Raw genomic sequence first — 23,276 nt, 5'->3', positions numbered from 1 at the left:
TACATTCAGCAATTCAGCAAAAAGTGGGGGCATATCATGCAAGAAAGATGGCACTTTCTCACACCGTCGCCCTGGCCGCGGTCCCAGATAAAAGGTAAGTAAAGCAGTTTTTAATTATTTGCAGTTTTTCAGGTTCTCATACAAAACCAACTCCACACGTGAAACAGTTTTCATGAAAAACAGTAAATGCAATCCATGGAAGGAAATTGAGTTATTGGTTTACAGGCAAGTAGATATTTGTGGGAGTTGGTATTCTGGGGTTAGAACCAGGGTTCCCCCAGGGTCGAGGATGCACTCTCAAAGCACCCTCTGCAGCACTAGGGCGGCCAGGTGCAGAGTGCTGAGGCCCAATGTTATCTAATAGGGGACCTCTGGTTATTGGCTGCTCACAAGCAGGCCACAGGGTTGTGGAAGCTAAGCTCCTGGTGTTAGGTTTAGGGCAAAGGGGTTTCCGAGTTAGCACCTAAAGTACTCCCGCAGCGGCGGCTTGGTGCTGTTTTGGTGTCGGGTGCCCTGTTGTTTTCAATGGGGATTCTCTGGTTGCAACAAAGATCGCAGGCTCGGGGAGGAAGATCTTCTGGAGGTGACCACCGGTTGGAGAGGAAAAATGGGATGCCTCAGGATGCTAGGACAACGTCGGTTGGGCCACCCAAGGTTGTGAGACGTCTGGTGCTGGGGTGTCTTTAGGCATCGTGATTTCTTACCAACTTCGGTCGCAGTCGGGGGGGGGGGGGGGGAGGAGCTCTCTCGTTAGGAGCTCCCAGACTTGTTCCTAAGTCCCCCCACTGCAGCCTGTTTCTAGTACCACTGCCCCCAACCCCCTCCTTTGGTGTACCGTGCAAATCTACCAACCTGACTGAACCTCTGCATCTGAATGCTTCAGGGTAGGTAACCTTAGCACTACCCTCTGATAAGCCTAAACTGGTTGCACACACTAACACAAAATAGAGCATTTGGAATTATTTTTTGTGCCACTGTAAGTCAATAGAGGTTTCCTAGACTCTCTGAACAGTGAACCTCGTTTTGATGCACTGTATAGTGAGTCAGCTTCCTACACCACCTTTATAGTCCAAACCCAGACAGTGATGTGATTTACTGTCTTGTCCTCTGATACTTCTGTTGTGGACATCAACTACTTTGAAGTGCCTTCTCCTCAGTCCTAACCTTTGTCAAGGGACAATTTGCCACAACCGGAGCATCTCCAGTTTGAATTTACCCACAACACAGGCCATGGGAGTAACCCAGGATCCCACCTGACTGTCCGCCCCCACTGTGGTATGCCTCACAAAGGTCCAGAGGCCTAATCCTTCCCCTCTCACATGGTTGCATGGTTATAAAGTGCCAGTCTTATCAGACCCACCATCTCTCTTTACAGTGAGCCCATACCCCACTCATCAGCAACCCTTCCTGGGATGTGTGAGGTAATGTAAAGGGCATTTCTAGAGTGCTGTTACTCCATGGAGTGTCCTGGCGCTCTGCACCTCTCTGATAACTGACTGAAAGATTAACCACTTATTCTGCTTAAAAAGGCATGTTTTGAGTTTCTTCCGAAACTGGGAGGTATCTTAAATGCTCCTAAACTCCAAAGGGAGTTTATTCCATGTTGAAGGTCCTAATAATAAAAAGGACATGTCCACCGTGTACCACCGAATCCTTGAAATTTTGTCCAGAAAGAGGTTGGCTGAACGCAGATGCCTGGATGGAGCATAGAAGCAAAACCTTATTCTGTGGTACCCAGCGCCAGACTGATGGAGCGCCCAGTGTACTAAGAGGAAGGTCTTGAAAAGGATCGTATGTCTACTGGGAAGCCAGTGCAGCTCCCTAAGATAAGGGGATACATGAGTTCTCAGAGGCAGTCCTAGAAGATTATGGGCAGCTGCATTTCGGACCACCTGCAGCTTACTAATCAAGTAATCGGGCAGGCCCAAATACAGTGCATTGCTGTAGTCAAGTCTAGATGTTAAGGCCTGTACTACCAGTTTTTGGGCAGAAAAAAAAGAAAATGCAGGAACTCTGCGCGCATTTAACAGATCATAAGAGGTCTCCACCACTGCATTAACCTGAAAGAGAAAAGAGAGCTCACCATCAAACTTGATACGTAGATTTTTGACAGAGCTAGTGTGGTGTAGTGGTGGAGGAGCATCCACTGGTCAAAAAGACTGCTGGGGCTCATCTGCTCCTACACCAAAAAAGAGTAGCCCTGTCTTTCCAGCATTACATTTAAGCTGGTGGTGTGTCAGCCGTTGAAAAACTACTGTTGGACAGGTTCTGATTTTTTTTCGCCAGGGAACACTTCATCCCTACCCCAGGAAAAACAAGCATTGAAAATGCAATAGGTCTCGGCCTCGTTTAAGTTAAAGCAATTCTGTTTGTAATTAGGTGGCTTTTTAGCTTTGCTTTTTAGTGGTTTTCAAACTTTCATGTACATAACATGCATATGTATGCATATATGTATGCATGCATTTATATTTGTGTTTATATAGATATGCAGATGTATATATGTTTATATATGTATGTATGTAAATATATACACATACATACATATATATATACACTATATATATATATGTGCATGCGTAGAGGGGGTAGAGAGGTAGAGGGGGTAGAGAGGTAGAGGGGGTAGAGGTAGAGGGGGTAGAGAGGTAGAGGGGGTAGAGAGTGAGTAGTAGAGAGAGGTAGAGCGTGAGTAGTAGAGAGAGGTAGAGAGAGTGGTAGAGAGTGTGTAGTAGAGAGTGAGTAGTAGAGTAGTACAGACTAGCCGAGAGATGGGTAGTAGGGAGTGAGTAGTAGTAGTAAGTAGTAGAGAGTAGTGACTCTCTCTCTTGCCTCTCAGTGGGTGTGCCATCTGTCTTGTGGTTTGCTGTGGTTTGCTTGTGCAGACATGAGCAGTGACTCTCTTGTGCATCTGAGTAGGTTACCATCCTCCCTGTGGTTTGCTGTTGCACCAGTGGGTGCAGGCACGAGCAGTGACTCTTGTGCATCTGACTGGGTCACCATCTCTCCTGTGGTCTTATGTGGCACCAGTCGGTGCAGGCACGAGCAGTGATGTCTCTCTCGCCTCTGTGGGTCATCTGTCCTGTGGCCTCCTGTGGTACCAGTCGGTACATACACGTGGGTTGGCTTGCTCTCACCACACACCCACACCATGTGGCTTTGATTTGCACCTGCTGCTCATTAGTGCGTCCATGTGCCCTGTGGTTTAGTCTTGTGGCCGGGAGAGGCCGTCCTTCGTGTTACCTCTCGAGCGACAACTGCGAAAGTGATATTTATTTTGAAAGCCTGCATGTGAAGGGATGTGATGTGTGTCTGGAATGCAGTTATTCTTGTCTTGTAATACTTTAATAAAATAACAACGGCTTTGTGATATCGGAGACTTAAAACTTTCTATAACCAGATCTGAAAAGCTGGGATGGGGGTGGACCTAACTGAAGCATTGCCTTGTCCTCCCCGTGCACCTCTGAGCTCCGTGCCTGTTGTTAAGACATTTCTTATCTGCTTGTTAAATAAACAAGCAGATAAGAAAAGTCTTCACGGCACACGTAAAGCAGGCGACCGTGTCCGGAGGGGACGGACTAAAAAGCCAAAAGGAGGCACCCTGGGCACCTTATTTCCAATGGCGGCGCACCGTTTAACATAAACGGTGAAGCAAGCCAATGGGAATAAGGGGCTTGAAGTCCTTTTCTAAAACTGACTTGATCACTATAAGTCTCGAGGCGAGGAGCGCATGCGCGCTCCAACGCCAATCGAGACCTAAAAAGTAACTGGGTGTCGTCAGGATAAGAGAGCTTTTTTGCTCCCAGTGCCTCTGCCAAGAACGCAAGAGGAGTGAGATATATATTGAATAAAGTAGGGCTTAAGGCCGAACCCTGTGGCACTCCCACTTGCAGATCACAAGACCCAGATGAAATAGATGGGCACCAGACCTCTTGGTCTCTTCCCTCCAGGAAGAAAGACAACCAGTCTCATGTGCACAGATAATACTTTGCTCCCGTTCTTCCCTTTTGTGTATTTCCACCCTAGCCATCAGGATTGTCAGCAGTCCACATCTCTTGTCTGGAGGTTGGCAGCTCCTTTCTAGGCTCTGGACTTCTAAGGAGTATTCCACAGACCTCCATGTTATGTACTATGAACAGGCACACATGCATCCCAGCGCTCACATGCAAGTATTATGTGATTTCCAACGCTACACACACTCACCGTGTAGACTACGGATGAGTTAAGTGCACAGAAGTTGGACTTTACTAGTAAGATGTTAGGCACCACTCTAGTGACATGTGTGAGCAGGCATGTTCACACTAGTGATTCTTACTAAACACAAAACTGGTATGCATCCACCACCAGACCTCTTTCAGTATAACTGTAGTGTTTAGTGCGCACCTCCCAATCTAGCAAGAGTGCATTCCCATTTGACAGCCTAGGTCATGGCTCAGTTGCATGATTCGTTTTTCATGATCAAAATTTGATACTGATCTAGATATCAATGGAACTGGGGCACTCCGTGCAGGTGAGCACCTCCATCACCATGCTGGGGACTTTTCCATCCTAACAGTTGTGCTACTGTGACCTATATACTATAAAGTTATGGTGCATTGCTGTACATATTCCTTATTTGCCTCCGTTTATTTTCTGGCTTGTTTGTCTTTTTTCATTTTGTCTGACAAGTAAGATTTAACTTCTTTGTTCAGCACTTCATAAGCTGATTTTTCATGAGACAATCTTGTCTTTTGTTCCCTAGCAGAAAAACTTGATGTGATAGCAGGCTCCTCAAAGGTGAAAGGGTTATCTTCTTCAGAATCTGAGAGCAGCAGTGAGTCGAGCAGCTCTGAAAGTGAGGATTCTCAAACAGGTGAATGAATGAAACACTGCATTAACAGTTCTCCCTTTGCCACGAGAGCACCGGTCCTTGTCGGTAGAATCTGTGCTTATTTTCTGACTCTGACACTGGTGAACACTTTTTGCATTGCCAGTCATTGGTATGCTCCAAATTGAAGTTTGTTCATTTTATCAATCCGGAACAGAAGGTGCTGTGTCAGTTTCTTTGGTTTTATTTATGTTTTTATTCTCAGATTTCAGATGTAAGAATAGAATGTGAGTGTAAAATGTAATGGGGAGTACACCTGCTATATTTCTCTTTCATTTTGGGGAGGTTTGTCACACCAAACCAATCTTTGTTCATTGCCTGTCACAAATTGAGGCACTGGTAATAAAAGTGAGCATGCGTGTAACAAGAGGGAGTGAGAGGACTAGTTAGCTAGTCCGAGTCCCCGAGGGTTTATATGTGATTAAACAAAGAGGACTAGCTTAAGTTGACCAAAGTGTTACAGTACTCAAATTAGTTCTGTCACGGGCACCTTGTTGGTGTATTCATGAAGCCCTCACCCACCAACCTAGTTGGTGGCATGCTTCATCATCGGGCCCACCCAGTGACACCTAGTATGTCCCGGGTGTGCTACGACGCCTGATTACAGCGGAGCTGGTATATTGCTGAGAGTGCAGTGAGGTTGGGTGAGTTGTGATTTAAAACGGCTTGGTGGTGGTCCCAGTACCCGAGGGTAAATTAAATTTTAATAACTGGGCCGTCACCAGCGGTTAAAAGTAAGGCTACAGGACGCGTGAGGGTGGCGAGTTACTGCCCCCTGCGTCCTTCAGATGGTCGACATGTTTCAGCCAGTGCCTTAGAGTGTTCTGGCTTTCCTCAGGACCGTTTTTTTAAAAAAAAGGTTTGGTGAAATAAAACAGACTTAGTGTTGTGGTACAGGCTATGTGATACACTCACTAAGGCGTTTTTCTATATGTGAGAGGGGGATTCCCTTCTCATGCATATGCTTTGGGTTATTAGCCAAGGCTTCCTGGAGGGAAGCGGTAAGGGGATGACCAGTCTTTCTGGTCAGTGCCTGCCTTGTACCTGTTGTCCCGCCGTCGTCCTCCGGTAGGGAAGCCTTGGCTAATAACCCAAAGTATATGCATGAGAAGGGAATCCCCCTCTCACATATAGAAAAACGCCTTAGTGAGTTTATCACATAGTCTGTACCACAACACTAAGTCTGTTTTATTTCACCACACCTTTTTAAAAAAACGGTCCTGAGGAAAGCCAGAACACTCTAAGGTACTGGCTGAAACATGTCGACCATCTGAAGGACGCAGGGGGCAGTAACTCGCCACCCTCACGCGTCCTGTAGCCTTACTTTTAACCGCTGGTGACGGCCCAGTTATTAAAATTTAATTTACCCTCGGATACTGGGACCACCACCAAGCCGTTTTAAATCACAACTCACCCAACCTCACTGCACTCTCAGCAATATACCAGCTCCGCTGTAATCAGGCGTCGTAGCACACCCGGGACATACTAGGTGTCACTGGGTGGGCCCGATGATGAAGCATGCCACCAACTAGATTGGTGGGTGAGGGCTTCATGAATACACCAACAAGGTGCCCGTGACAGAACTAATTTGAGTACTGTAACACTTTGGTCAACTTAAGCTAATTAAAGTGAGCTGGCAGGAGCGTTGTTCCCACTCTGATGTGCATCTTATAGACAAATATCTACCCCGTTCCTTTACTATCCAGAGTGGGTTGTGGATAGCAGGTGCAAAGAATTTAGATTGAAATCTGCTCAAGTGATGGATTTAGAAACCCAATATGTTTTCCGGCATAAATTAGGTAGCTACTTCTGTTCCAAGCGGTGCTGAGGTTTTTCCGTAAACCACACTCCGTGTGCTGGCCCCTTTTCAGCATTCTTTTGACCTTTGCCTCCAAATCTTTTGAGTCTGTTTCCCATTTTAGTTGACTCTACCTTAAGGTAAGTCAGCATTATTTTGTGTTTCTGTAATCCTGGATCAGTTTACTTTTTATGTTGTGATTGGCACAAAAAGCGTATAGAGAGAGATGTATGTTTGCATCGTTTGTTGTTGTAGTTCACATAGTAAGCCATTTAGGCTGGGCTGACATAATTTCCCGAATGTTGCTTTACACTTGTTACTGGAGTTCCTGAAATTACACTCCATGGCGCAGGAGCAACACAAATGATCAAAATGAGTGACTTTTGTTTGGGGCACTTGTGTATTTTTTTCCTATTTTTTTGCTAAAGGCTTCCTCACGTCAAAAATGGATGCAGAGACACTTTCTGTGTTAAAGTATAGCACTGAATACAGGTTTTACACTTGTTTTTTTTCTGGATTCACATAGTGTTCTTTATGTCTTCATCTAGTGGTTAGGTCTGGAATTCTCTTCTTGTAGTCATTGTCTCTTTTGTTTTTTAAGGTCTCGCCTAGGCAGCGCATGCGCTGTCTCAGCAAGAGATGCTGCATATGGTACATGGGCTGGAAGAACCTCCCATATTTTCCGTTGGCTCATGTTAATGACCTTTGTAAATTGCTACTTTACATTGGTAAATGAGGTTAATTTGTCCCGACTTTTGCTGTTCCGTACCCTCCCAGAATACTGCCCCTCATACATGTCTTTTTCCTGTTTTTTTTTTTTTTTTACGTTTGTTTGTGGCGCTATTTTCTTTTTGCTCAACAGGGCGCCGCTGCCTTTTATCTGTAAACATGCCGGCTGCGATCTCCACAGCTCTTGCCAGCACAGGAGAGGGTTTCTACTCTTCACCTTCCTAGCTGCGTTTCTCCCCCTGGGATCTCAGCAGCCTAGCAATGCGGCTGTTTGCGAAAGGATGGATCCCTGGCTGACTTCCTGTCGGCAATGGGTCTGGTGGATGTGTGGCGGGTACTCAATCCTATGCGCCCGAAAATATACCTTCCACTCGGGTGCACATGGGAGCTTATCTCGCACAGATTACAAATTTGGCTTAGCTACTCTATTACCAGCTTTTAGCGATTTACAGCAACTAGCGAGAAGGTTCCCTGACCACTCCTCAATCTGTGCAATATATGGCCGACGAGCCCCCTTCTGAGGGTAGTGTGATGCCGCTTAATCCCTGGTACCTCAAACTGCCGCAAATTCGGGCTGGCCTTCAGCTGGCCACCGACCATTACTTTAGAGAACATGAAGTTATGGTAGATTCGACCCTGGACCTGTGGGAGGCCTTTAAGGCAGTGATAAGAGGTCAGTGGGTTTTCGTTAATTGTAGGTAACAGAAAGGAGAAAAGGGCACGGCTAGAGACGCTGGAGAGAGATTTAGGCCTTGGAGGCTGAAATGACATTGGCTCACCAGACTTGGTGCAGCACCGATTGGCCGTTAAATGCAAAGACTATAGAGATATTGTAGCGGAGGCGGCGAGGGCCAGATACCAGACGTCCCTACATTGCCTATATGAGGTGGGGTACAGCGGGCAAGCTCCTTGTGTGGTTAGATAGGAGGGAGGCTGCATCAAAATGGGTGTTTGAGGTTATTACTGAGGGAGGGGCTCAAGTAAGGGGTATGCAGTGTATAGCCGATGCCTTTATGGCGTATTATGCGAAATTATACACTCCCATCAACGCAGACAACTGTATATGAAGGGCAGGAATTGTTAGCCACCCTTGGAATGCCATGCCTCGCACCAGCTGACAGAGAAAAACTTGAATTGGATCTCACTGACCGTTCATGACTGAATGTCGGGAAAGCGATGTGTCCGAGCGACCTTCCGATCAAACTATACAAACTCACAACTGCCAGAATTGCCCCCTACCTAGTGAAGATGTTTCAGGAGAGTTGTGGGGAGATTACCGAAAGACGAAAGGATTGATAAAATTGCAGTGATGCATAAAGCAAGGAAATCGCCGTAACTCTGTATATCATACAGGACAATCCCCCTACCAAATGCAAAGGTCCAGATCTTGGCCAAACTATTGGCAACTCAACTGACTCAGGTGATAGGCACATTGATCCACCCAGATCAATAGGGCTTTATGCCTGGTAGAAATACTGCACTTAAAATGTGAGGCGCCTACGCAAGTATTTGGGCAGGTGGCCTACGTCCGGGAGGACGCTGTGGTGGTGTCATTAGATGCTTGATTGGCCTTCGACACGATCATGTGGCCTTTCATGTTTGCAGTCTTGGAAAAGCAAGGGCTAGGGCCTATGTTTTTAACGTGGGTTCGACTGTTATATACAGACCTCTTAGTACAAGTGACGGTGAACTAAAGTAAATCAGCAGTCTTCCTGTTACAACGCAGCATGAGACAGGGCTGCCTCCCTTTCCTCGCTGATCTTTGCCTTTGTTCTCAAACAATTGCCGATCTGGATAAGGGGAGACCCGCTGATCAGGGGTCTGAGATAAACTGAAAACTAGGAGAATATGATCTCTGTTTATGCGAACAATGTCCTCCTTTATGTGGTAAGCCTGTATTCCACATTACATAGGATACTCCATATATTCAAGTTCCACAGCCAATATTCGTGGTATACTATAAACTGGTACAAATCTTTGATATATACACAAGGGCGGCTGCCTTGCAGTTCGTGACTGCACAAAGGACTTTGGCACATTGTTACCATTGCCCCTGCCCTGTTGACATTTGGATGGTGGGGTTGGAGCGTTATGGGGACCCGAGGAAGCTGTTGGACCCTGGACTCACCTTTAACAACTTAAAAACCTCCCTTTTGCCCGATATTTCAGCGCTCATTGAGCACGGACTCCGCCACTGGTACTTACCACCAAGATGCATTCTGGGGGCTGCAGTCTTCAGACATTGGACTGCAGCTGTGAGCAATCTGTAAAGAGGAGCCAGCTGACTTCCCCACCCAGGGGGAGGATCGCAGTAGTTCAAAAGAAGGGTGTCGGTGATCTTCCAATGAGAAGGGTGTCTGATGAAGGCACACCCCATGCCGAAATGCATTATGCCCTGATGGTCCAATAAAGAGCTTCTGAAGGATTCCCCTGTGTGGCCTCTGCTTCTTCTGCTTGGAGGATTTTTGTTTGGCTATATATATATATATATATCTATATATAGTCACTTAAAAAACCATAGGTTTCAGGCTATGTCATGAGTGATGTAATATGTGACGTCATCAGCAGTGCATTGCGGGGCGTGAGTTATAGTTAGCTGAACTAACTATAACAGGGGAATTTCAATGGTTTTGTATGAGTGAAATGTCCAGCTAACTAGAACACCCCTGAAACCTATGGTTTTTTTCTGTGAATTTCTAAGGTTTTTTAAATGCTAATTCCTAACTATAATGTGCCTGAAACCTATGGTTTTTGTAAGTGAATTTCAAAGCTTTTTAAAATGCTCGTTTCTAACTATGCCTACAGAGGTAGGATATGTGAAGAAAGAAGAAAAAACACAGAAAGAAGAAAAAGAAATGGAGAAAGAAGCAACAGAAGTCCTCAAAGACGAAGAAAAGTGCAGGAAGAAGGAAGACGTGCAGAAAGAACAAAGACAGGAACAGAAAGTCTTTGTTCAAAATCATCCTGTACCCTCAACTTTTTCAGATGGGTACTGGTGGTAACTGATTGACTAACCAGTCCTCGAGCTAGTGCTATGCTAAAAGACACTTAGAATACAGTTAAAACACCTACATACACTAGGGAACACTTTGCGTTGGGTTACCCCTGTTATTAGCATGACCTCCTCTGTAAGTCCCTAGTATATAATAGGGCAGGGGTATTAAAACTACCTCTTAAAACGCGCCACAGGGCGCGTTTGCACACTGGTGAAGGGAGAGGGGGGCTGAGCTGACGTGTGCAAACACGCCCTATGCCGTTTTAATTTGGGGGATAAAGTCCCCTTGAATCCTGAGTGTCCCTTGGGTACAACTAGCCCATCAATCTAGTTAGCACCACAGAGCTGCGTTGCAGAGAAAATGGACACAGCCTCGACCACCTCTCTGCAACGCAGCACAGTGGTGCTTACTGGAAGCACCTGGTGGACTAGTTGGCCCCCATGGGCCCTTCGGGATTGAAGGGGAATTATTTCCCCAACTTAAAACGCGCCATAGGGCGTGTTTGCACAAGTCACCTCAGACCCCGTCCCCTCTGTGTAAACACGCCCTGGGGCCGTTTTAAGTTGGGAGATTAACTCCCCTTGAATCCTAAGGGTCCCTAGTGTCAAACTAGCCCAGTAGGTACCTCCAGTAAGCGCCACAGAGCTGCGTTCCATTCAGGTGTAAAATGGGCCGTGGCCTCTGAACACCTGTCTGCAACGCAGCTCCCTGGCGCATACTGGAGATACCTGTTAGGCTAGTTGGCCCTCAGGGACCCTCAGTATTAAAAGAGAGTGAATCCCCCAACTTAAAACGCGCCACGGGGCGCGTTTGCACAGTGGTGAAGGAAGGAGGCATGGCCTGAAGTGACATGTCTGCAAACACACCCTGTGGTGCGGTTTAAGTTGGGGAATTAATTCCTCCTCAATCCTGAGGGTCCCTGGGGGCCAACTAGCCCACCAGGTACCTCCAGTATGCGCCAGAGAGCTGCCTTGCAGAGTGGTCTTCAGAGGCCACACCCCTTTTTACAACACTCTGCAACGTGGTGCTTACTGGAGGTACCTGGTGGGCTAGTTGGCGCCCAGGGACCCTCCGGATTGAACAGGAATTAATTCCTGAACTTGAAACGCTCCACAGGGCGTGTTTGCACGCATATCACCTCAGCCCCGCCCCCTCCCTTCACCACTGCAAACGCGCCCAAGGCGTGTTTTAAGTTGGGGGATTACCCCCCACCCCTTGAATCCTGAGGGTCCCTGGGGTGCAACTAGCCCACCAGCTACCTCCATTATGCGCCACAGAGCTGCGTTGCAGAGAGGTGTAAAATGGGGCGTCGCCTCAGAACACCTCTCTGCAACGCAGCTCTCTGGCGCATACTGGAGGTTCCTGGTGGGCTAGTTGGTCCCCAGGGATCCCTAGTATTCAAGGGGGATTCTTTCCCCATCTGCAAACGCGCCCCCTAGCGCGTTTTCAGAGTGCTGAAATGAGGGGACGTGGCCTCTGGCGCGATGCCGGTATTTCTTTTTTTTTTTTTTTTAAATGGGGGGCTGCGTTTTTGGGACCCCCCTTTTTTCTCAGTCCTCGCTTGACAAATCACCCAGAGACTTTCAGGATAGGAGCGGACCAGAGCGCCCCACCAGTTTTGGAAATTTCGCGAAGATTCGTCAACCGGCGCCAAAGTTATTCCAAATAGAATGTTGCGAATTTCCTATGGATAATAGGTCCTAACTATAACTACCTACTGGCGATCGCCAGTAGGTAATATATATATACACACACACACACACATACATATACTTACATACATACATACACTCTCTTCATGGCAAGGCGTTCCAACTCCCTAGGTCATGTACAGCTCGGGTGGTGGCAGAGAGATTTCAATATTTTGGGTGTTTTTTTTTTTACCAGAGACCTGAATATTTTCCACAAACGCAATTTAGAGCCCCCTCTGCGAGAAGACGTACTGCACTGAAGAGCCTTGCCTGTGTTTCTATTGAGAAAGGCGTCCCTCTATAAAATGATGGCATTACTTCGGTTTCTATACATCCTTCATTATACACCATATTTAGACCTGCTTTCATATTTACAAGCGGCTGAGGCTGTGGTGCAGACACTCCAATGGGACGGGGAAGCCCCTAGAGTAGCTCTACAAATACTGACAAGGAACTGATATGAGGGGGGATTGCGCTCCCATCCCTTCAGTACTATTACTGGGCAGCCCAACTCACAGTAGTAAATCACTGGGTCCATCTCCTGCAGGACGAACCGTCCTACAGAATGGACAGGCTAAAAATGATTGCAGGGGGCTATCTCAGGGCCATCTTTGGGGGGGGGAAACAGCACTCCGTCGCTTACCCCTTCGTCATCAACTGTCAAAATCTGGCACACGGTAACAGTGACACTGGACTTGCACGGCAAGATCACCCGAACGACACCGTTGTGGGACACAATGCAGTTGGGCCTCCTAGTAAAGCACCAGGGATTTGATAAATGGGACTTTATAGGCCTCTCACGCGTGGGGGACCTGTGGGCAACTGGGACGGTGAAGTCCTTCGGTGACTTGCGAAGGGAATATCAATGGGCACCGACAAACATTTCACTACCTCCAGATAAGGCACACGCTGGGGAGGGCAGTTCCGAAAGGGGAGGACCTCCTTGAAACCTCTGTTAGAAGACTGGCTGCTAGATGATTTCATGCAGAAAAAAAATCTATCTCCTTAACCTATCGAAAAATCCTGTATAATTCCCCTGACACCGGCGGAGACAGCGAGAGGCACACAGGTGACACAGCCCAGATGCACCGAGAGAACCCTCTCAAGTGACCCTCACTGACCTCATGGGATCTTACCCTACCTACTAAGGGAAGTTCTCCTCCCTTTGTTTATCCGGGGGCACTGAAATATTCGGGCCACTGTAGATACAACTTTCTTACTCGGTCCTGACAAAGCGCCCTGGATCTCCCCCTGAGACCACTAAAGCGCGAAACTTGTTGACCAGAATATATGCCCACTAGGGACATATAGTTACCCAGCTACCAAGAGACATAGTACCCCTTAAAGCAGTACCATACACTTTGTTTTAATAATGACAGAGGGATCACCTTAATAAAAATTAATCACTCTCCCTCAACCATTTTTTAGGTCGAGCCTAGCGCAGCAGGCATGCGCTGCTCTATGGGAGGCTTCTTGTAAGCTTGTAAGCATTCCCAACTCCCAGAGCTTTTCCTCGTGTTGTTTTTTTTTTTACGCCCATGCATTTGATTGTCCATTGCGTAAGGCTGTCACAAAAGAAAGCACGCAAATGGCCAAAGGCGTGGGTATGTCCCGCCTTATCTTTAAATGTTCCCTCCCATAGCCTATGTGTCTCGGGAGCGAGCGCAGTGATTAGCGGTGCGCAGTGTGCCAGCTGCACGGCAGGCTGCATTCCAGTGTCAGGTTACTTTTGCCACCACTGTGACAGAAGCCAGACATAGCACCCCTCCTCCATTCCTCTTTCCCCTCAGCTGATCCCTTTGTTTACGAACAGTTGCTATCACGTCCTTATCTCCCCTCTGCCTCTCCTCTCTTCCGCCAGCCCCTGTAGTACACTCCTATAACCCACGCTTTCAGTTTCTTATATGAAGGCTCGCTGGATTTTTTTCTCTTGCATTCTGTTTTCCTCTGATATCTGTCAGGTTCCTGTGTGTTTTGCTGATTCCTCCATGTACTCTGTCCATATCTCATCCGGGCCGTTTCTTTCCTTGGAACCAGACTGCTCTTGCTTCCAATCTCCCTCTCCACGTAGGTCTCCCTTTTCAAGTCATCTGCCTGTGTAACCCAGCCTTTCCCAATCCCTGCTTGACACGTGTACCCTCCCTCTCCCACGCTGCGTCCGCCTCTTCTCCTTCAGTCAGACAGGGCTCTTCGTGCTCCTCCCCATGCACGCTGTTCCTGGTGGCGAACCAGGCTGCCTCCCCCTCTCGCCTCTGTTGTCTCGGATCGCCTCTCGCCCCCTGGACATTGTGTGCTGCTACCTCCTGCTGCCTGAGTCCAGGGAGCACGCCTCAGTTAACAGTCCTCCCTGCCTGGTGACTGTATGGGCTGCTGGGCAGCACTCATGTGACAGCCTGGTGCCTGGCTGAACCGCTCCTTCCCTCGCCCAGAACCCTTAGCCCAGTATGCCCTGCACAAACCGGCACTGCTCGGTCTTCATACCTGCCCTCTACACGTATGCAGTTAATCGGGCAACATATGGAGCAGTGCATTGCATGCTCGTAGGGGCACGGCACGCTTACTGCCCGGCTCTGGCCACTCGCCTCGCATCCCAGGGACGAACAGCTAACCAGGTGGCTCCTCCCGTGTTGCACCTGCGGCGTCACCCTGAGGCTCAGTGCCGCCCGCCTGGTGTCTACAGCAGCATTCCCAGGTGCTGGTGTGGGTACAGCTCTGGCCAGGCTCCAGGGTGGTGGAGGGGAGTGTAACTTGTGGCGCTGAACCTTTTTGTGTGTGCTTCCTTTAGTGAAGATCAGGGAAGTGTGTTCCTTGGGTTGTTGACAACGATAGTTCTAAGTGAAATTCTGGTTCCTGTTTGCACTAACATATGTCATGCTGTACATACATTAGCACATCCAATGTAGGATTTCTACCCACTACCTATTGACTTTTGGCGCAAGCTGACTGCCCCCCACCCACTCAACAATGGGCCAACCCACCTACTGAGCATCATTGTAGCTCCCTCCACCAGTGCACTTGCTTACTACAGCATGGGCCACCACCTTCAGCAAGAGCCCTAATAGCAGTGTCCCGAACAGCAACAACCCCAGATGTTATGGTCTGTGCTGATCTGTTGTGGGTGAGTACGCTGGTGGTGGGGCGGCTACACTGATGCTCTGTGGATGAGTTGGCTGACTTTTGCAAAGGTGAGGATTTTGCTGACAGGTGCGTGGATGGGCAGAGTATCATCCTCTCCTTATGGCTCATAGTCTCCTGCACTGTTGGCGATGGAAAGCCTGCACTAATAGTGAGTGTGTGGAGCCTGTGTTCATTGTGGGTGTGCAGTGCCGGTGCGTGGTTGCTGTGTTAATGGTGGATGGAACACCATGCTGATAGGTAAGCTTCTATACTGATAAACATCTACGGCTGCTGATGTTAGTCTGTGGGGTGAGTGGCACGTGGCCTACTGCTTTGGTTGTAGTTACTCTGTCCTAGCAAGAACTGCACGTGTGTAATTTCGGCCCCCTGCAGGGTGACCCTGACCATGGAGGAAGCGGCTGCCAACATTATCCAATCCAGCGCATGTTCATCTGAGGGTACTCTACCACAGGCATCCCCGACGGCACCGGTATTTTTACTTGCAGCTCTGGGGAGCCCCTAAAGAAAACATGCATTATAAAATACACACCTGTGCATGTGCTACGTGAGGTAAATGCAACAAAATCTACTTTTACGTGGCTGCCCCACTTCACAATTTACAGAACTGGGATTTTACACAAAGTAAGGCACTGCGACGTCAGGCAGTGTAATTGTAGGAAGTGTGTGTTGTTTCCTGCTCCTGGCCCTTTCTCAGTGAGTTACTGAAGTAGAAACGAGGCCTTCCTCTGAACATTTGCATATACACACCTGCTGCCTGTGCCTTCGCTGTGCTGTCATGCCCACGCTTCATAAGGCAGCACATGTTGGCACAAACAGCCAGGCCATGCCTCTTTTCTATAGCAGACTGCTGCACATGGCGTTCCCCTCTTTTTATACAGAAGTCATCGCATGATATGGCTGAATTTGTGTAACTGGGCCTTGAAGGATTGGCATAGCCAATAGGTCTCGCTTTTGGGACCTTAAAAGTATTTAGTTATGCAGCACAATATCCTTGGTGCAACAACATAAACTGTTGCATGGCTTCTAAGGTCCCCAAACGCAAAACCAATTGGCTATGCCAATGCTTATTAATACACCTTCTAGGACTTCACTGCCATCTACACCCACGCACCCATACTGCTTCATCAAAAGATCTCCGAAAAAGAGACCCTTCGGAGGACCCGTAGGGCATTGTAGCACTGGCCCGATAAGGAGCAAAAGCCCAATGATGAAGCATGACATCCTTCGGGGTGTGTGAGGGCATCAAGATGAGGACACACTGCCCCCCACAATAAGAGTAGCACACGACGAGAGTACCTCTTACTTCCCTTCTTTCTCTCTCTACTTAGGAATGGTGACTCTTTTTTAGTATATAATTCCCCTGATAGCCTGGTGAAGTTGTGCAACAAGTGGATGGGATTTTTGGGGCAATTGGAGGATGAGGAGTGGCAGGATGCGATGGCGTCCCCTAGAGAAGTAGCCATTCCTTCCCGTTTTAGACTGGTGCAATTAAACATTTTACACAGAACCTATTACGCATGTACAACATTGGTTAAGATGGGCAGGCTTGAGTCACTACAGTGTCCCAGGGGCAGTGGTGGGAAGGGTACCTTTTTCCACATGTGGTGGGACTGCCTGGTAATCCAGGAATACTGGACGGCAGTGATATCCTGTATGATGGCACTGTGTAAAGAAACTATAGTGGCGTCACTTCAGTGGTGCTTACTGAATGTTAGGGAGGCAGCAGATTTGACATCAGGGGAACGACTCTGGGTCACCCCCAGCCTCATGGTGGCCAAACGTAGTATCGCCAGGAAGTGGAGAGCTGAATCCACACCAACATTGAAAGCCTGGAAGGTGGATATGGACTGGTGCACGCAGGCAGAAAGGGTGGTATACGAGGACGCAGGGTGCCAACAAAAATGGACAAAGATCTGGGAAGTTGGAATGAAAGTAGAGGAATGCTTTGCGCTCTCGTTAGTAGAATTGATCCGACGGAAATGGAATGAGTGCGGATACAGGACAAATCCTGCCAATGAAAACGTGGAAAAACCACATAGGAAAGCGTAACGATCATATCTATGACAGGAGGAGAAAGATGGTACAGAAACGGGCAATAGAAAGGGTGCCACAATAAGAGATCAATCAGGGAAACGACTCCACATACATTCTAGTTCCAAAACAGGACAAGTCTCTGTGTTAGATCTGTTTGATAAACAAATTCATAGAGCCAGAAATCCAAAATGACATCATCACAGGAGGTCATCCTGCTACTGCAAGAGGGAGACTGCATGGCAACGATAAACCTAAAAGATGCTCACTTGCATGTATCTATGAAACGCAGAATGAAATCTGCCCCCATGCTGTTTACAAAATTCTTGTCCGCCATAGCAGCATACTTGAGGACTCCGGGGATACACCTGTATCCTGACCTGGATGGCTGACTAATATAGGTAAACTGGCTCTTCAGGTGTGCAAGCAGCTTCAAAATGGGACTAGAAACATTTCACAGACTAGGTTTCACAATAAACATAGAAAAATTGTCACTAGTACCGGAGAAGGAGTTAGTCTTTTTAGGAGCAAGAATGAGTACATTGGAAGCCAAAGCATTCCCCAGCGACAAGAGAATCCAAAAGATAACAGAGCAAACTCACCAATACCACAAGGGTACATTTCTGACACAGAGGACAATAGGAAAGATGCTAGGCTTAATGGCTTGCTCCATCCCACTAACTACATATGCAAGGCTACACATGAGACCAATCCAAGAATTAATTCAGTGCCAATAGTCACAATTAGGAGGGAGTTGGGAGGATCTAGTGGTTGTTACCCAGAAAGTACAAGCGGAAATGGCATGGTGGAACAAAGAAGACATTGAAGTGAGCAGAACGTTTGCACCACCAACTCCAACAGTGACATCATCAAGGATGCCTCGCTCACATGATGTGGAGCACTCATGGGAAAACTACACATCGAGAGGGGGTCTGGAAACTGGAGGTAGTGGCCCAGCACATAAATGTACTGGAACTAAAGACTGTCTTAATAGCCCTAAAAGCATTTTAGACACAACTATTGGGAAAGTCAATACAAATACAGACTTATAATGCAACAACAATGTTTTACCTCAACAAACAGGGAGGTATGAAACCCATGGCTCTATGAAAACTGCACTTGAAACCTGGAGCTGGGCCATCCAAAGAAAAATACAACTAACAGCAATTCACCTTCTAGGAGTGGACAACATGGAAGTGGACAAGCACAGCAGGCAAGCATTCCTCTACCTCTAATGGGAACTAAAAGAGTTGTCAAAAGAATGTTTCAATCGTGGGGGATACCAGAGTTGGACGTGTTCGCAGTATCGCAGAACACAAAATGCTAAAACTTTGCATCCAGGACCCACACTACCACTCTCTGGAGACTCGTCAAGAAAATTTGCATACGTTTCTCCACTGATCCCACTAATACCGTTAATAATAAGCTAGTTCTAACAGTTGCACATGACACCAATCCTGATTGCCACCCAATTGACAAGCCAAATGGGGCTTTCAGACATAATAGAGAAGGTACAGAACAACATACAAAGACTACCAGTCTCTTATGACCTGCTGTCCATGGCAGGGCTCGACAAATCCACTTGCCCGCTGTCATTTGCGAGCCAGATTCAATTAGGGTGAGCTATTTTTAGGTCCTACTTGCCCTTTCTGGCGATTAGGAAGACAAACTGACTTTTGAACTTTGTCTCTGAAAGCAGAGGAAATGTGAAAAGTTAGCAAGATTTAAAGGCATCTTTATTACTCACAAAGTGAATGGCAATAAAAATGCCTTCAAATCCTGTTTACTTGTCACATTTGCTCCGCTTCCAGAAACTGAGGTCCAGTGCATTTGTTAGGTCGAGTACATTTTTTTTGATAAACAAATTTTATTGATTTCACAAAAACCATCAGCCAGTCATCAAGACCCCATGATAACATAGGAATATATGCACTGATCTGGACAACCCAATAGCCAAGGACATACAAATTCAATAAGACAAAGTATGGAGCTTCCCCGGCGAGACTAAGCCATGTCCCCCAGCCACTTCCCCCAGACCCTACGATACTTCTTGTGGCAGCCACGCGCTTCATACATGGTCTTCTCCTGCGTGGCGCACCAGTCAACCCCGGCTCGCCATTTCCCAACTATGGGAGGATCAGGGCATTTCCAAGCGGTCGCTATGTCCCTCTTAGCCACCACCATTGCCGTGGTATAAAATATTTTTTCATTTCTATACCCATCCAGCCCATCTGTGATGCCTAAGATTGCATGTTTCGGGTCGTGTGGGATCTCCCACCTCAATACCTCGGTGAGTTTCTCCTCAATGTCTCCCCAGAATCGCACCAAGCGCGGACATGTCCATACCATATGGAGAAAGTCGGCTGGCTCGTGACCGCATCTAGCCCAGGTGGGGGTCAGCTGGAGTCCTGCGCGAAGCAGGTGCGCCGGTGTCAGGTAGGCGGCGTGTAAGAAGTAAAGCTGTATCATGCACAGTTTGGCGGAGGCGGTGACCTGGGGGTCATAAGGGCATCACGCCAGTACTCCTCCTCCTCCAAGGTGCCCACCCAATCCTCCCATTGAGTCTACAGTCGATCGAGTGATGTTGGGGTATTATTGAGTGTCCGGTAAATGTGGGAGATGCCCCCCTCCTTAAACACCCCAGCATGATTTGTGCCTCAGGAGGGCTATGGTCCGGGAGTCGTGTACCAGTCGTGAGGTGTGCTTGAAGAGGATGGCGCAGCTGTAAATGTCTATAAAACTGTGAGTGATGTAGGGAATATCAAGCTTGAAGGTCATGAAAGAAGCGCATGTGATAACCCACCCAAAATTCGCCCAGTTGGGAAATACCTATAAGGTCCCAAGACCGAAAGCCCTGTAGCCCATTGACTTCCCTGAGCCAGGTGCCCTGCCACAAGGGTGTACACTGGGTCAATGTGTGAGTCCATTTGGTGTGACGCAACGCGGCCCGCCAGGCCAGAAACACAGAACGCATCACTTCCGGCTGACGAGACAAAACAAGTGCCCCGTACAGATATTTGACAAACTCAACTCACTGAGTTCCAGCCTATATGCCGGATCGGACCAGCCTCCATTAAACCAGTCATGCAGGGAGAGCAGACATGTGGCCAGATAATATAGGTATAAATCGGTCATCCCTAGGCCTCCATCAAAGGAAGGGATCCGGCAAACACCGTGGGCCAATCGGGTCCTACCCTTCCCCCAGAGAAATTTAGAAGCCAAACTGTCAAGCTCCCGGAACCAGGCTCTCGGGAAATTGAGGTGGGTATTTTGAAGCATGTAGAGGAATCTGGGAAGAATCATTTTGAAAAGTGCGACTCTCCCCATGGGATTCAGAGGCAGTGATTGCCATTTCAAAAGGTCCGCCTTAGCCCTTTTCACCAGGGGAGTGACATTAAGAGCCTAGCTGAGTTCAGGGAGTAAAGTCACCCATATCCCTAGATACTTACATGATTGGCGGCGGAGCGGTATAGTGGACTGCCAGTCGAAACATTCTCTGGACATGTGAAGGGGGACCAGGACAGATTTATCGGGGTTGAGCCGGAGGCCTGCTCGAAAGACAGGAGGATCCGGAGGCAGAGAGGGCCCGAATTCGCGGGATCCGCTAAGTAAATAAGGACATCGTCCGCGTAATGAGTGATTTTGTCTGCTTCTGTATTGGGCCATTCCCAATCCAGAAACTGTCCACTCGAGCGTATCAGGGCCGCCAGGGGCTCAATCACCAGCGCAAAGAGCAGGGGAGAGAGGGGGCACCCCTGCCTCGTTCCCCTACAGATCGGAAAGGGTTCTGATAGGACCCCGTTCACCAGGACTCGTGCCCTCGGACGGGCATACAGTATGCGAATGAAAGCAGGGCCCGAAACTTATCTCTGCCAGGACGTCGTCTAAGAACCCCCAGTCTACCGATTCAAAGGCATTCTCAAAATCTGCCAGGAGAAGTGCGAGGTAGGGGGTGATCATGTTACAGTGGGCCAGGGCTGAGTGAAGCCTCCACAGACCGTGTCGGGTACCACGCGATGGCATGAACCCTCATTGGTCTGGGTGCACCAGCGTGTGTAAGTAGGGTTTAAGGAGCTGAGCAAGTATCATGGCATACAATTTTAGCTCCGTATTTATAAGGTAGATGGGACGGTAATCCGCGCATCAGGGTGAGGGTGGCTGGGGTTTAGGAAGGACCACGATGTTGGCCGTATCTGTCTCTGGAGGAAAAGAACCCTTCTCCACTGCTTCACTGAATAGCTGAGCGGGATATGGAGTGAGCGTCTCGGGGTACAGGGCATAATATTCCTGGGCAAGGCCATCCGGACCCGGCGTCTTGCTGGACGAGATAAGGGTAATTGCATCCCCAATTTCTTCTTGGATGATGGGACGGTCCAGGTCTTCCTGAACTACTGAGTCCAGATGAGGGAGTCGGCTGGCTCCAGCTCTCAACATATCCAAGAGAGACAGTGAGGGAGTCCCGGCCGTGTATAGTTGGAGATAATACAGGGCAAAGGCCCGGGCCATCTCCGCTGAGAAGCGACATACCAAACCGGCCTGGTCTATGATTTCGGGAATTATGCGGTTCACTCTGGGGTAGGTGGCCAATCTGTGGAGGAGAGAACCGTTCTTGTCTCCCCATCCGTACACCCTGGCGACATAAGAGGAGTTTAGCCGCGTCCATCGACAGTTGTTGAATTTCGAAGATATGTGCAAGGAGCCTCACTTCTGAGGCATCGGGATTCAGGGCGGTGGACCGTTCAAGGCGCAAGACCTGTGCCTCACGTGAGGTGATCTGGTCAAGCTGCGCGTGCCGCTGGATTTTGAGCTTCACCTTGGCGACTCCACGAATCATGGCCTTGCCAGCCTCCCACAGGATACCCGAGGATTGCGTTGTGGATGGCTTGGAGGAAAGGGGACAGGTCCGTTGTCGGTGGTGCATCCCTGTCCGCCGTTCCCCCCGCCGCCCCAGTGTCCGTGGTGGTGAAGCGGTGCATTTTGTTCTGGGTGGCCGGGGTCTTGCCTGGTCTGTTCCGGGCCATGGTGCCACTCGGTAGGGCAGGGGGAACCCCACCAAGTGACCAGAGGCGCACTCACCACAGGGGGCCGATGGGCAGCTCAGGGAGGCACAGGATCTAGGGGGCAGCCGGGGGTGGAGGCGACGGCCCCTCCGAGGCCCTCTGCCGCTCAACCTGTGCAACCGACACGGAGGCGCCTGGCAGGGAAACAGAGAGATATACCAGGAAGCAGAGGCGGGCTGCCGGGGAGGATGACACACAGTTCCCCCTAGTCAAGCCCGGGGGTGGGGAGGGCCCAAGAGGGAGGCCCCCACGCCGCTCGACCATCGCGGCCGAGCACCCCCTATCCCTGCAGAGCCGACCCCAGAGGCAAAGCACACAGGTGCTTTCTCCAAGGGCAGACCGGGGAATCGCAGGCCCGGTAAGCCCAGTGCCACTGCACAGAGGGCCTAGGTGGATACCGCCCTCACCAAAAGCCCCTCTGCCGTTTGAAGAAGCGGCCGACACCACTCCGCCGGCCCCTTCCCACCAGGACTGGAGGCGCTGCCTCCGATTGAACAGCCTCAAACAGAGCAGGCCCAGAATGCCGGAGAGAGGATCGTGGGGTCTCAGGCAGGGCCCTCAAGGCTCAGATCTTCTCCACAACGGGCCTCCCGCGCGCGCAGGGGTGCCCCTCCCAGATAACCCGGGACCCCCTCCCACCGCCAGGACTTAACCGCCGTCGATGGAGTGCAGCGCCGGGCCTCCAGTCAGCAAGCCTCTTCTCCAGCGGCCGACACCGCCCACCGGCAGCACACGTCCCCAGGCCACCGGAGACAGCGGATGGAACCACAGCGGCTCCGACAGGTCCCCAAGAGCAGTGGCACACATGGACACAGGCTGAGGGCGGTCAGTGCCGGGTGTAAATTTTTGCCTCAAGTAGGCCAGCCGCCGCCAGGCGTCATTCAGCCTCCACCACCCGAAACAGCGGTCGATGAGTCAGCTACACCTCTGGATACCTGGGAGTGGCAGCGGGAGTCTCCGGTAAGTTGGAGC

At 49.1% G+C, this 23,276-nt stretch overlaps 1 protein-coding gene across 8 annotated transcripts in view; it reads left to right on the top strand.

Annotated features, from left to right (window-relative positions):
* Window positions 1-23,276, top strand: part of BRD4 (bromodomain containing 4) — a 1,415,251-nt gene that overhangs the window by 902,815 nt on the left and 489,160 nt on the right. For 6 of the 8 annotated variants that reach the window (XM_085654329.1, XM_085654330.1, XM_085654325.1 and 3 more), the window contains one exon: window positions 4,736-4,846. In XM_085654329.1, the coding sequence (XP_085510455.1) occupies window positions 4,736-4,846 (111 nt within the window). The remainder of the gene's footprint in view (window positions 1-4,735; window positions 4,847-23,276) is intronic. The other 2 variants (XM_085654326.1, XM_085654324.1) reach the window with 1 other exon arrangement.

This window comes from Triturus cristatus, chromosome 4_1 (genome assembly GCF_964204655.1).
Source record: "Triturus cristatus chromosome 4_1, aTriCri1.1, whole genome shotgun sequence".
Lineage (NCBI taxonomy): Eukaryota > Metazoa > Chordata > Amphibia > Caudata > Salamandridae > Triturus > Triturus cristatus.
Note: the sequence above shows the minus strand (reverse complement) of the source record. Positions and strands in the feature narration are given on the sequence as shown.